Here is a 12,420-nt window from a genome sequence, read left to right as displayed (position 1 = left end):
TGTGTGTGTGTGTGTGTGTGTGTGTGTGTGTGTGTGTGTGTGTGTGTAAGTCAGAGGGCCATTTGCCAGAGCCAGTTTTCTCCTTCCACCATACAAATTCTGGAGGTTAAACTCAGATGGTCAGGTTTGATAGCAAGTGACTTTTCCTGATAAGCCATCGTAGTGGTCCCAGAACCTGTCTTTTTAATGCAGTAAGTAATAGATAATGTTTACGCATATGTACGTGCACCTGTGTGGGCACACGGTGTGCGTGCACATGAGGGCCAGGGTTGACATCAGCTGTCCTCTGCCACTCTCATATCTCTTGCTAGTCTGGCGAGCTAACTTTCTCTAGGGATTCCCAGTTTCCATACCCCGCCATGCTCATCAGCTTTTTACAAGTGCTCAGGATCTGAACTCTGGGCCGCAGCTTTTACAGCAAGCACTTTACCTGTTGAGCCCTCTCCTCGGCACAGTACACAAGTCTGAGTACCCAGAAAACCACCACTCTATAGGACATTGGGTATCCACAGGGAATCAGAGAGAAGCTGGTAGCAGCAGTAAATACAGGGTTTCCTTCATGTTCCTGTCCAGCATGGCCTCACACTAAAGTAATCTGATTCCAGCCTGCCTGGATTTAATTTAGACCAATAAGTTCAGTACTAGTATACAAGAGGCATTAAGGTTATAGACCTTTACTGTCCCAAAGGCCACATAAAACACCAAAACTTCATCTTCTAACAAGCATGGCTTTGCTTGTGTTACCCAAATATCTGAGTTGCCAACTAATTAGTTACACATGTTTATACGCATAATTTTAGAAGTTAGTCCTCTTTAAAAATTGACTTTAGGGAAGGCATATTATTTAAACTATTAGATAACATTAAAAAGGCAGATTTCCCTTCAACAACCCAATGAAAGGATAATGAAAATTTCATACACATACACTATGAAATACTATTCAACTGTTTTTAAAAAATAAAATTTATTTAAAAGAGCTAAGAAATATTATGAACCCAGACCCCAGAAAGACAATTGTCACATGTTCTCTCTCATATGCGAGACTCCTGGCTTCAAACCTTCAGATGTGACTCACAGTCCAGAGTAACTTCAGAAACCAGGAAGGTAAAAGGGGACGTGGCTAGGTTGGGAATGTGGGAGATTGGGAGAATTGGGAGTTTCGGGAGAGTAATGGAAGAATACAAGTGATCTGAAAGGGAGAAATGAAGGGGGGAGGTCTAACTAAAGAAAAGGGGAAAGGAAATAAATGCAGGAAGAAAGAGGAGGGCAAAACAACAGGAGATCTGCATTAAGTCTTAAGGACTCATACTGCCAAAAAAAGGGAGAAAAAGAAAAGAAAAAACTCTCTACCATACATAATTTGAATGAAACTTTGGTATCTGAGCTCTAATGCTGTTCACAAAAGCCAAAGACCATCTAACGAAAAACAAAACTCTAGGCCTGGGAAGCCCTCCTCTGAGTCAGTGCAGGGTTGTGCAAGACTCCCAAAACATTACATGTTGTTGGAATTAACCCGTGGCTGCCCCTCAAAGGTGGAAGCCAAGGCCCTATTGCTGAAGACACCACGCACTTCAGATGCAGGGCCCAGAGGCCCCCGAGCTGGAACTGACTTGAAAGCCTCCTCTCTGAGGACTAGCTTTCATGGTTCAGAAGGTGCCATGCAAGCTTCCCGAGGAGGGAAGAAACCCGCAGTCCTACCCGGCTACGACACTACAACCGTGACAGCAACCAGCAGGGAACTGTAACCGTAAGGGCAGTAGTGGCACACATACCTCGGTGGCAGCCGACAGCTCTCTAATTGGAGGGTCTCGGCAAGAGATAGCATGCCTGGACACCTAGCCAGCTACGCAGGCCTAGTCAAGTCATGGGTCTTGGAGGAGAATCTACAACTACCACTTTACCAAACCAGCGGAATCCCACATTCTAAATATTTATCCTTGAACCCATAGGTAAATGTAGGGCCCACCCCCTCACAAGGAAACTTCTTTGAAGCAGAAGGAGATTGTTACAGAAAACCACAACCAATCATATGCTTAGTTGTAGAGCCCAAGTAATAAAAAAAAAAGAACTTTACAAGAAGTGATACTAATGCTTATATCTGAGATAAATACTCTTTCACTCATGAACCTACGTAGTAACTAATTATTATGTAATATTCTTAGATCTTATTTTCAAATTATTTTTCTGAAGAAACTTGAGTCTGCAGATTCCGTACATCAGTGTATGGGCACACTTTCCCACTGCTCGTTGGGTGTCATGAAGATAATAAATTCTGATTGGAAACTTGGATTCAAGTATTTTTATAAAAGTTAAAGTGCTTTGACTAAAACTGAACAAAGAATAGCAAGCAGTGAAGTAAAAACCTACTAAGGAAAATTCGGAGTGGGTATGAGACAGGTTTCTGCTCTCTGCGGTGCCAATCACTGGCTCTGATAAAGCTCTGCTGAGGGAGCCCTGCATGGCCGCTCCAATGCAGTCACCGACAGCAGCACACTGACAGCAAACAGGACTGGAAAACAACCAGTCCTGTTTGCAGCCTGCACATGTTCTTTGGTTTGCTGCGAGATGCCGCAGCCTCCTCACTGCAGGTTGCTACGTTAAAGGTCGTGGGCGGCTCTGCCTTCCTCCTGCTTTTCCTTAGGGTAACACATGACATCACTGTACCCATCATCAGTAAAAAATTAGTCACCGAATACTTTCTCACAGAGACCCGCCTGCCTCTGCCTTCACCAGTGCTGGGATTACAGGCTTGCACCACTGCACCAGCTCACAGAATGCTTTCAATGAGCTACTGCTGTAAAAAAGCACACGGACACAAAACGTGGCTCCTTAACCATGAAGAGTTAGAGGCTCATTAAATCAAATCACAAGGTCTTATTTGAGTAAAAGTCAAAATCAGTAGTAAAAATATACATTTACGGTAACTGTCCTACTTCAGCTCTCTTTAGTCTAGGAGCTGTTAACAGCTGTGGCTACTGAGCATCAGAAATGTCGGTGCACATACTGAACTGGCTAGCTTGGCTCAAGTGAGCCTCCCTGTGATGTATTTACTCACCTATCCTAGCAGAGCAGATATCCAAAAGCTGGGTGAGGAGACAGAAAAGGCAGGAAAGCAGTGGTGACTTTCCCGGAGGTAGAGCCTACATGGATGCCGAAGTGATGCCGTCAGAAAAGCATTGCTGAGAGCCGAGTTGGAAGCAATGCTTTGCAGACACGCAAAGGAGAGTGGGCAGGGTAGGGCCCAGCCTTTAAAGAATGCAATGTAAGGATTCTCTCAAGGGAGATCCTGAGTAGCGGGTAGGAGGGTGTGAAACTTTCTAAAATGAAGTCACAAGTTTTTAAATTTAAGAAATAATTTTAAATATTTGAGAATATTCAAAGTAGTTGAGATACCGTGACTCTGAACTAGTTAAACAAGAATGCTTTGGGGCTGCAGAGATGGTTCAGTGGTCAAGAGTACATATTGCTCTTGCAGAAGACAGGAATTTGGTCACCAGCACCAATGCCAGGCAGCTCACAACCTGCTGTAACTCCAACTCCAGGGGAGCTAGTGCCCTCTTCTGACCTCTGCAAGCACTGCACTCACATACACAAAGCCACAGACACACACATACACACACATACACATTTTTCTAATCCTGTAAATTAATTATTTCCTCCCACTTTAGCTTTTTCTTTTCTTTTTAATATTTACTTATTATGTATACAATGTTCTGCCTGCATGTATGCCTACATACCAGAAGACGGCACCAGATCTCATTTTAGATGGTTGTGAGCCTCCATGTGGTTGCTGAGAATTGAACTCAGGACCTCTGGAAGAGCAGCAAATGTTTTTAACCTCTGAGCCATCTCTCCAGCGCTTTTCCCTCCCACTTTAGATAAAATGATTCTTGAAGCCCTTACTCTATTTTCCCCCCCTTTTGTTTTTCAAGACAGGATTTCTCTATGTAGCATTGGCTGTCTTGAACTCACTTTGTATACCAGGCTGGCCTCAAACTCACAGAGATCTGCCTGCCTCTGCCTCCCCAAGTGCTGGGATTACAGGCATGCACTACCACACCCAGCTCAATTTTATGTTCATAATTATAGCAAAGCTTCAGAAAGTGCCTGTAGCATAATACTGTGTTCAGTTCTTCATCACTAGTGAATCTGTGTCACCTGGCTTTTGCTTTATTGTTGCAGTACCAACTATGGTCATCTGTCCATGACTTCCAATATGCCACCAAGGCTCTGGAGATATTCTTGTTCCCTTATCCTCTCAGTAAATAGTAGAAGTAGCTCATGAAGTCTTTTGTCTCAGGGAGATACGGCTACCACAATACCGTACTTTGATTCCTCCCACCAGGAACAGTCCATTCTCAATTATCCGCACAGTCCCTTACAAGACCCTGCTACTTGAAAACTGCCATTGCCCGTGCTGTCTTGCTTTTTCTCCAAACTACTTACCACCTTGTGATATGCATTCTCTACATGCTAGCACTAAAATAACTTTTAAGTGACAGGAGGGAGTCTTAGTTTTATTGCTGTGAAGAGACACCATGACCACAGCAGATCTTATGAAGAAAGACATTTAACTGGGACTGGCTTAGCCTCCATTATTGTCATTGCAGGGAGCATGGCAGCGTGCAGGCAGACACGGTGCTGGAGAAAGAGCTGAGAGTTCTGCATCTTGATCCAAAGGCAGCAGAATGAGAGACTGTGAACTACACTGCATGTAGCTTGAGCACAGGAGACCTCAACGCCCACCTCCGCAGTGACACTCTTCTCCAACAAGGTCACGCCTCTAACAGTGCCACTTGCTACGGCCAAGCATTCAAATCCATGAATCTTCAGGGTCACTGCAGAGGGATGTATGCTCATTTGTTTCCATTGTTGAACCTTCAACCTCAAGTGTGTTCAGCACATAGCAAGTACTCAATGTGTTGCATTCACATTGAGCCCATGATCCTTCTCGCCTTAGGACCGCCCTGTAAGCTGTCACAAGAGGCTATAGTTCTACATACATTTAAGTACTCAAGCATATGCTAACAAAATAAACCTTACATCTTGCTTTCCACTTAAACCCCTGAATAAGAATGTTAAACTGTCCTTGTCTTTCTTGTTTTAAGCCAAGCACCATGCCACTAGTAGTTGGCAAACAAAACAAATTCAATATTTTTTTAAGACTTTTTCTATCATTTTGCTTTGTTTGGGTATTTGATCTTTTGCTTGTCTCATTCCCTTTTGTGTGTATATGTGGAGGGGGGTTGTTCTGTTTCTTTTAAAGAGTGACAAAATATAAAGTTGGGTGGGAAGGGCAGTGGGGAAGATCTGGGAGAAATTGTGGGAGGGGAAAAAAACTATCAAAAAGGAATGCAGCCCAAATACCAGGCATGGTAGCATATGCCTGTAATTCTAACAGTTGGGAGATAGAAGCATGAGGATAAGTGGTTCAAAGCCAGTTTCATATACACAGTAAATCCAAGGCCATCCTGGGCTACATGAACCTTGTCTCAGAATCAAACAAGTTGTCAAAAAAAAAAAAAAAAAAAATATATATATATATATGGTTATATTATTTAAAACAACCTATATATGCAACACACTCCATTAAAATTCCAATGGCATTCTTCAAAGAACCAAGGGGAAAAATCCTAAGCTTAAAAAAACTGCACAAAAATAAGCAAGTAAAACAATGGAAAGAGGTCCATGCCAGAAATAAACCCAAATATCTACAGCCAAGTTATCTTTGACAAAGGTATCAAAAGGCAACATTGGGAAAAGCCTCTTCAAGAATGTTGCTGAAGACCATGGAGAATGAAATTACATCTATATCTTAACCTGCATAAAAATCAGGTCAAAATGGATCTAAGACCTGAGGCTTTGGACATGCTGGAGGAAAATATATGTGGCTACACTGAGATGCAGACAGACATTGGCTTTCTGAAAATGATCCCAGTAGGCAGGAAAAATCCTCACAGGGTAATGCAGAATTTAAAAGCTGTTCAACAAAGGAAACAATCACCAGAGTGAAAAGAAAGGCTACGGGCTGGGGTTGGAGAACTATATGCCAGGTAGGAGATTCACAGCTGTAATACCTAAAAAAATGGTAAACATAAAACACCATAAAAATAAATCACCCAATGGGTGAACCCAACAGACAGTTCTCAAAAGAAATACAAATGGCTAATAAATGCCTGAAAAAGTGTTCAACCTGCTTAGCCATCAGACTAATGCAAATGAAAACTCCTTTGTGACTGCCATCTTGCCCTAGTTGGAACGACTGTCCTCAGGAAGATAAATGACACGTGCCGCTGATGGTAATGTAAACTGGAGCAGCCACTCCAGGACTGGGTGTGCAGGACCCTTAGACAATCAAGCTACTTCACCCTGGATATATACCCAAATACTGCACGTCAGCAGAACGCAGATGCAGATGTCTGCACACAGTGCGTATTGTTGTACTGTTCACAAAAGCAAAGAAACAGAAACGCCCTAGATGGAGGCCAACAGACTAATACAGAAAATGGTACATGTATACGATGCAGTTTTATTCAGCTACCAAAAAAAAAAAAAAAAGAAGGAAAAGAAAATAAAATCATGACATTTACAGGAAAGGAGAAATAAAACAGACTGGCAAATATTCTCTCTCACACATGCACAACACTCACCTCTGGTCCTCTGTAACTGCAGTACACACTCTTAACTGGTGAGACATGTCCCCCACCCAGTCGAAAATACGTATTTTAAATAACGTATGAAAGACTTAGGGAACTCAAAAATAAAACACACAACTGCATTTAAGATGGATAAAAGTGGCTGAAGCTATAGCTGTCACTGAGAGGTTGCGTAAAATGTGCAAATTTAATTACTAGCTGATGGGGGAGAGAGGAGGAACAAATATTTAAGTAATTTCCCCCCAAAAGATAAACAAACAGCCAGTAAGGAAATGAAAAGATATGCAACATCTTTCATTAGAAAACTGCAAAATGAAATTTAATGATACCCGTGTGTAGCTAACAGGATAGCTGTGGTTTAAAAGAGTAACAGTGCCGCCAAGGACATGGAAACTAGAACCTTCCTCACATCTTCATCACAATGTAGAACTGTTCTTGACTTCAGAAAATAGGCGCTGAGTTCCTAGTGCCTGGCTTTGGGGTCCCGCAACGCAAGGCCAAGCCACACTCTCCAGGGAATGAAAGCGGGGATTCAGGGTTTTGTACCAGATGTTCCTAACAGTGTTATTATTCACAATGCCCAAACCAACCTACTGCCCATTAACTGCTGGGGGAGAAACTGTAAAATCTTAATGCTGTATGATTTGGCAATAAAAGGAAATCTAAGGAGTGATATATATACTACAGCATAAACAGCTACACCATGAAAGAAACCAGTCAGGAAGACCGCACTTTATGATTCCATGCCATGGACTCAACTGTCCCACCAGCGAGATGACTCATCAGGTACAGGTGCTCTGTCAAGCCTGACAACCACAGTTCTTCCCCTGCATCCCACACGGTGAAAGGGCTGAACTGACTCCTACAGGCTGCCTTCTGAGCTCTACACACATCCCACGGTGCAGGCACACACACCAGTACATGCAAAACCAAAATTCACACGCTGAAGCCTAAACATTTCAATGTGACTGTATTTGGAAAGTGGCTTTTAGAAAAGCAATTATGACGATAATCAAGATATATATATCTTATTGAGGTGTGTGTGTGTGTGTGTGTGTGTGTGTGTGTGTGTGTGTGTATAAAATAAGGGAGGATATCAGACAAGGTAGAGGCCATGTAAGGAAAAGCAAAACAGAGCTATGCCAGAAACAGCAGACTCATCAGAAACCAACCCTGACAGTTAGTGCCTCCAGGCCCAGAATCGTGAGCAAGTATATTTCTGTCGCTTAAGTACCCAGTCTGTCTCTCTTGTTACAGCAGCCTGAGTTGACTATGACATTCCCTTAATATGCAAATAGGCAAGTTTGGAGACAAAAAGCAGGTTAGGGGCTGTCCGAGGCTGGGGTTAGGAGTGACAGTATCATGGGAAATGACTGCTCCTAGATGGGGACATTCTATAATTCCAACACTTGAGAAGCTATGGTAGAAAAAGCGAGGTTCAAATCCTGCTTAGGCTACACAGTGGGTTCCAGGCTAGCCTGGGCAACATAGTGAGCGTGACCCTGTCTCAACAACAACAGAAATTCAGTAATTTGAAAAAAAAAAAAAAAAAAAAATAGTAACATGCTAGAAAATACACTTCTTAAAAACTGAACAGGACCAGTAAGATGGCTCAGCAAGTAAAGGCACTTGCCACCAGGCCTGACAACCTGAGTTCAATCCCTGGGACCCACGTGGCAGAAGGAAATAACCAACTCCCAAAAGTTAACGCTCTGACCTCTACATGTGCTATGAGGCATGAGGGTACACATACACAAAACGAACGTGAAAAACGAAGCTTACCAAATACTGAATGATTCTGGGAAGAAACGTAAAGCCCGGCACACGCCTCCTCACAGAAACAGCGAAGGGCTTCAGCTGCAGTTGTTCTTCAGAAGTGTTTTCAAACAGTGGGAAGAAGGCGGCACAAGCTGTTGAGAATGCCAACACTGTCACAACTGAGGGTATCAGGAGATCATCTTTTAACAGGAGAGGCAGCATGCTGTAAAGAAAAACAACAACAAAATCAATAATTACTTTGTGAGAGTTCCAAAGACTCTGTAAAAATTGTATTGCAACAATTATATGGAAATTGGTTTGACTCACCTAAATGTTGACACTAGTAAAAACCAAGTCGACATGAAAGGGATTTCATTTAAAACTAAGCAAACTGGTCTAAAATGACAAGAGAGAACATTTTAATGTCACAGAATGTAATTTTACCTCTAACCTGTAAAACTATAAATATACTCTACATGTCTGATTTTCAAGCTTAGTTTAAAGGGAAAAAAACTACTCAGAAAGCGTCAACTTCTCAAAACTGCCTAGTCAAAAGCTGACTGACAGGTCATTACCAGGCACCCCTTTGTGTGCCGCGTGAGAAAGAAGCGTTTGCATTTCCTTTTACTTTGCAAACACAAAGTGAATCCCAAGGCAAATGTTTTCAAACTTCTACCATATTACATGCTACTCAGCCAGTTTCAAACTAAAGTTACGACAAATAGGACTGTAGCATCAATGAAGGACTGCGAAGGTGAACTGTAAACAGGACAGGTTAAGATAGTAAACTAAAAAGAAAGATGAGCCTGAATGGTTAGAGGCTACGTGGGAAGGGCAGGAACACAGGGACTGGAAACGCGATGGTGGTGCGTGGAGCCGTCGCTTGTCTGGTGTCTGCGGCCATTCCACAGCCTGTGTGTGATGCTTTCTGGACTTGACTGCATCCATGCTCCTGCAGAGGCAGGCTAGTTAGAAGGCCTGAGCCCCAGTCCCACCGCTGACACTTCCTGTGTGACTCAGGCCGGTGATTAGATCCACTGTTCTCTGCAAGTGCCACACGGTATGTGTTCTTAGCAATACAAAATGAGCTTTTCTAAGAGTGACAGCTGTTGGATTACTGTCGCCGTTACTATTAATCTCTCTCCCCTCATGTCTAAAAGGGTTCCAAAGGGCTTGAGCATTTTCCCCTGTGAAGGTTTCAATGAGATAAGTCCTCCATAGGCTCAGACGTTTGAATGCTTGGCCTCTACCTGGCTGCGCTGTTTGGGTAGGTTTAGGAGGTGTATGTAGCCTTGCTGGAGGAAGTACATCACTGGAGCTGAGCTTGGACGCTTAAATGTACCGTTCAGAATTTGCTCTCCCCGCTTCCTGCTATGGCTAAGCTGTGAGCTTTCAGCTTGTTGCTGCAGCCACTGGGCCTGCCCTCTGCCATGCTTTACCATCATCATGGTGACAGACTCTTGTCCCTCTGGAACTATAAGCCTGGTAAACCCTTCCTTCCCAAGCTGCCTTGGTCATTGTGCTTTATCGTGGCAATAGAAAAGTAACTAATTCCACCCCTTCTTAAAGGAATGTTTTCCTTCATGTCAGCCAGCATTGGAGTTAAGCTTGGCATCAAAAGCTACTGTTTCCTATTAAGAAATCAAGCCAGAGGGTTTTCCATTCCAGTGCTTCAATATGTTTGTCTGGGGACAAACATAGTAGTACTCAATAAGTAAGGTTTTCTGAGTCTTCCCTCCCATTTACTCTTTCAACATGTTATTACCACACCACGCACAAACTAAACTGCATTACATGTAGGCACTGCTCTGAAAATAATAAAGATGGACACCACTGAGCCATTATCCTCAAGGTGTATCTAAGTAACACAACCCCTACGTCCTTAGGGCCTCACTCTTTCTCCCCTTCATCTGCAAAAACCGTGCCTGGCTTGCCATTCTCGCAGAATAAAAGCCAAGGTAGCCCTTACAAGGTCCTCATGACCTGGACTACTGTTCCCTAACAGGGAAAGTGGTAAGTCGTAATCCCAGTGCAGGCTTCAGGGAGTAACATGAACTCCCATCTACAGCGGCCGTGTGCAGCAGCTCTTCGCCAAGATGCCTTCCACAGAGGCAGCACAGAGCTCCACCGGAGAAAAGCAGAGCCCTTCCCTCACCTCACTGGTCATCTTCCACAGACTACTGAGGGCACCAGGTGGGGCACGGCAGAAGGCTGCAGCACATAGTTGGGACTGACCTGGGGAAGATTCAAGTACTCCATGAATTCTAGGCTTATACTTTTTTAGGAATAAGGTAACACAGCCCCAGTTGTCACCCAGTTCTATGAAGAGTGGAAAATTTTTCTGCTCTTAAACAAAATAATCTCTTTCGGGAATGTCAAGAGGGTCGGAAGACTTCATCTACAGGCTGTGATTTAGGGAAGCAGGGGACAAAAAAAGAAACAAAACACAACATGTAAAAGACATCATGGAGGTAAATGGAGAGAGAATGAGGCTATCCAATAGATGTAGAAATGAATGAAATATGAAGAGAAGAAATGAGAAGGACACTCTGAGGGATTAGCTTAACTAGTATAAAGAAAATATGAGACACGAGACTATGTCAATAATAATTTTATCAGCTCGTTTAAAATGTTTTATAAAGCAAAATATATTTCTGAGAATAAGTAAAATAGTTATATGCAACAATGTATGTGTGGTCCTATTTTGCATTTAAATTAACATTTTTATAAATTTCCTTATATAATAAACATTATACTAAATGCACACTCAAAAAATTTCTACTTACAATGATACCAAGAGAATGGACTTTTCATGTACTTGGAAAGAAAACAGAAAGAACGATAGTGCACAGCTAACCTTTAAAAAAAAAAAAGAAAAGTTAAAATGGATAAATTAATTTTAAAATTTTTTAAAAGAAAAAAGAAGAGGGTGACACATGATTTAACACTTTAACAACGGTGTAATTACAAATCTAAATAAAAATATCCACTTGGACTATGATAGATATTACCTAGAGGTAAAAACTCAAACCCAGAATATGCATACTATTTAACCAATTTTATAATAATAATTGGGCTGTTGGGATGGTGCGGCGGGAATACGGGGCTTGCCACCAAGCCTGACGATCAGAGTTCAATCTCCAGGACCCACATGGTGGAGAGAACTGGCTCCCACAAGTTGTCCTTTGGCCCACTGTGGCATGAGTAAAGCTTCCCGCCCCCTAAAAGTCATTAAATAAATGTTAAAAACAAAAACTGTTAAAAGGCTATCTAGACCCACCTAGAATGGTTCTGCAGCTCAGCCACTAGTAAACAGAACTGCCATGTACGGAGATAATAGTGACCAAACCCCACCATCCCTTGAACCTGGCAAATTCAAAGTGTGGGCCAGAAAGATGGCTCAGCTTGTACCGGTCCTTGCTGAACCATATCAAGGACCCACCTGATAGAAAAGGAGAACCAGGTCCCGTAAGCTGTCCTCTGATTTACACATACACATACACACACACACACACACACAGGTAAAATGAATAAATGTAAATTGTTAAGTATGAAAGACAAGAGAGTCAAACTCTAAAACTGAAAAGCAGACAGATGGATCGCAGTGTCTTTAGAAAGTGTGCCCAGTGGGACGTAGTTACTGCTTTATGAAGTCACCTGTGTGTGGCTCTAGCTGCCCAGGAGTCCACTCTGTAAGTGCGTGACACTCCTCCATACAGCAGCCACCCACTTGGCTCCCTTCTGCTCCGCCAGTGTTGGCAAAGCAGCCTACATGCCTCCTGGACCAGTACGGTACCCCAACTGGTAGCACCCCGCCTCCCGCAGCAACCTTCAAACCCATGTCTCGGATCACCTAACGCCCATCTCAAACCTCCCACCGGCTTCCTCCCTAACTCATCAGTCACTGTCTGTCTCCTCTGTCCAGCTTGGCCCCCGCCACGTCCCTTTATGCTTTGAGCAACCCAAGTATGTTTCTCTTCTCTTCCCAAATTTGTTTCTGCACCTC

The 12,420-nt window shown here is 43.0% G+C and overlaps 1 protein-coding gene across 1 annotated transcript in view; it reads right to left on the bottom strand.

The window, feature by feature from the left end:
- The window catches only part of Alg6 (ALG6 alpha-1,3-glucosyltransferase), a 42,651-nt gene that overhangs the window by 2,593 nt on the left and 27,638 nt on the right, over nucleotides 1–12,420 (bottom strand). The window contains 3 exon segments of the mRNA XM_055629065.1: nucleotides 8,439–8,637; nucleotides 8,742–8,810; nucleotides 11,201–11,271. Coding sequence (XP_055485040.1) covers nucleotides 8,439–8,637; nucleotides 8,742–8,810; nucleotides 11,201–11,271 — 339 coding nt within the window.

Source organism: Psammomys obesus, unplaced genomic scaffold (genome assembly GCF_907164565.1).
Source record: "Psammomys obesus unplaced genomic scaffold, mPsaObe1.curated_primary_1811, whole genome shotgun sequence".
Taxonomy (NCBI): Eukaryota; Metazoa; Chordata; class Mammalia; order Rodentia; family Muridae; genus Psammomys; species Psammomys obesus.
This window is presented reverse-complemented; position numbering and strand designations above follow the sequence as displayed.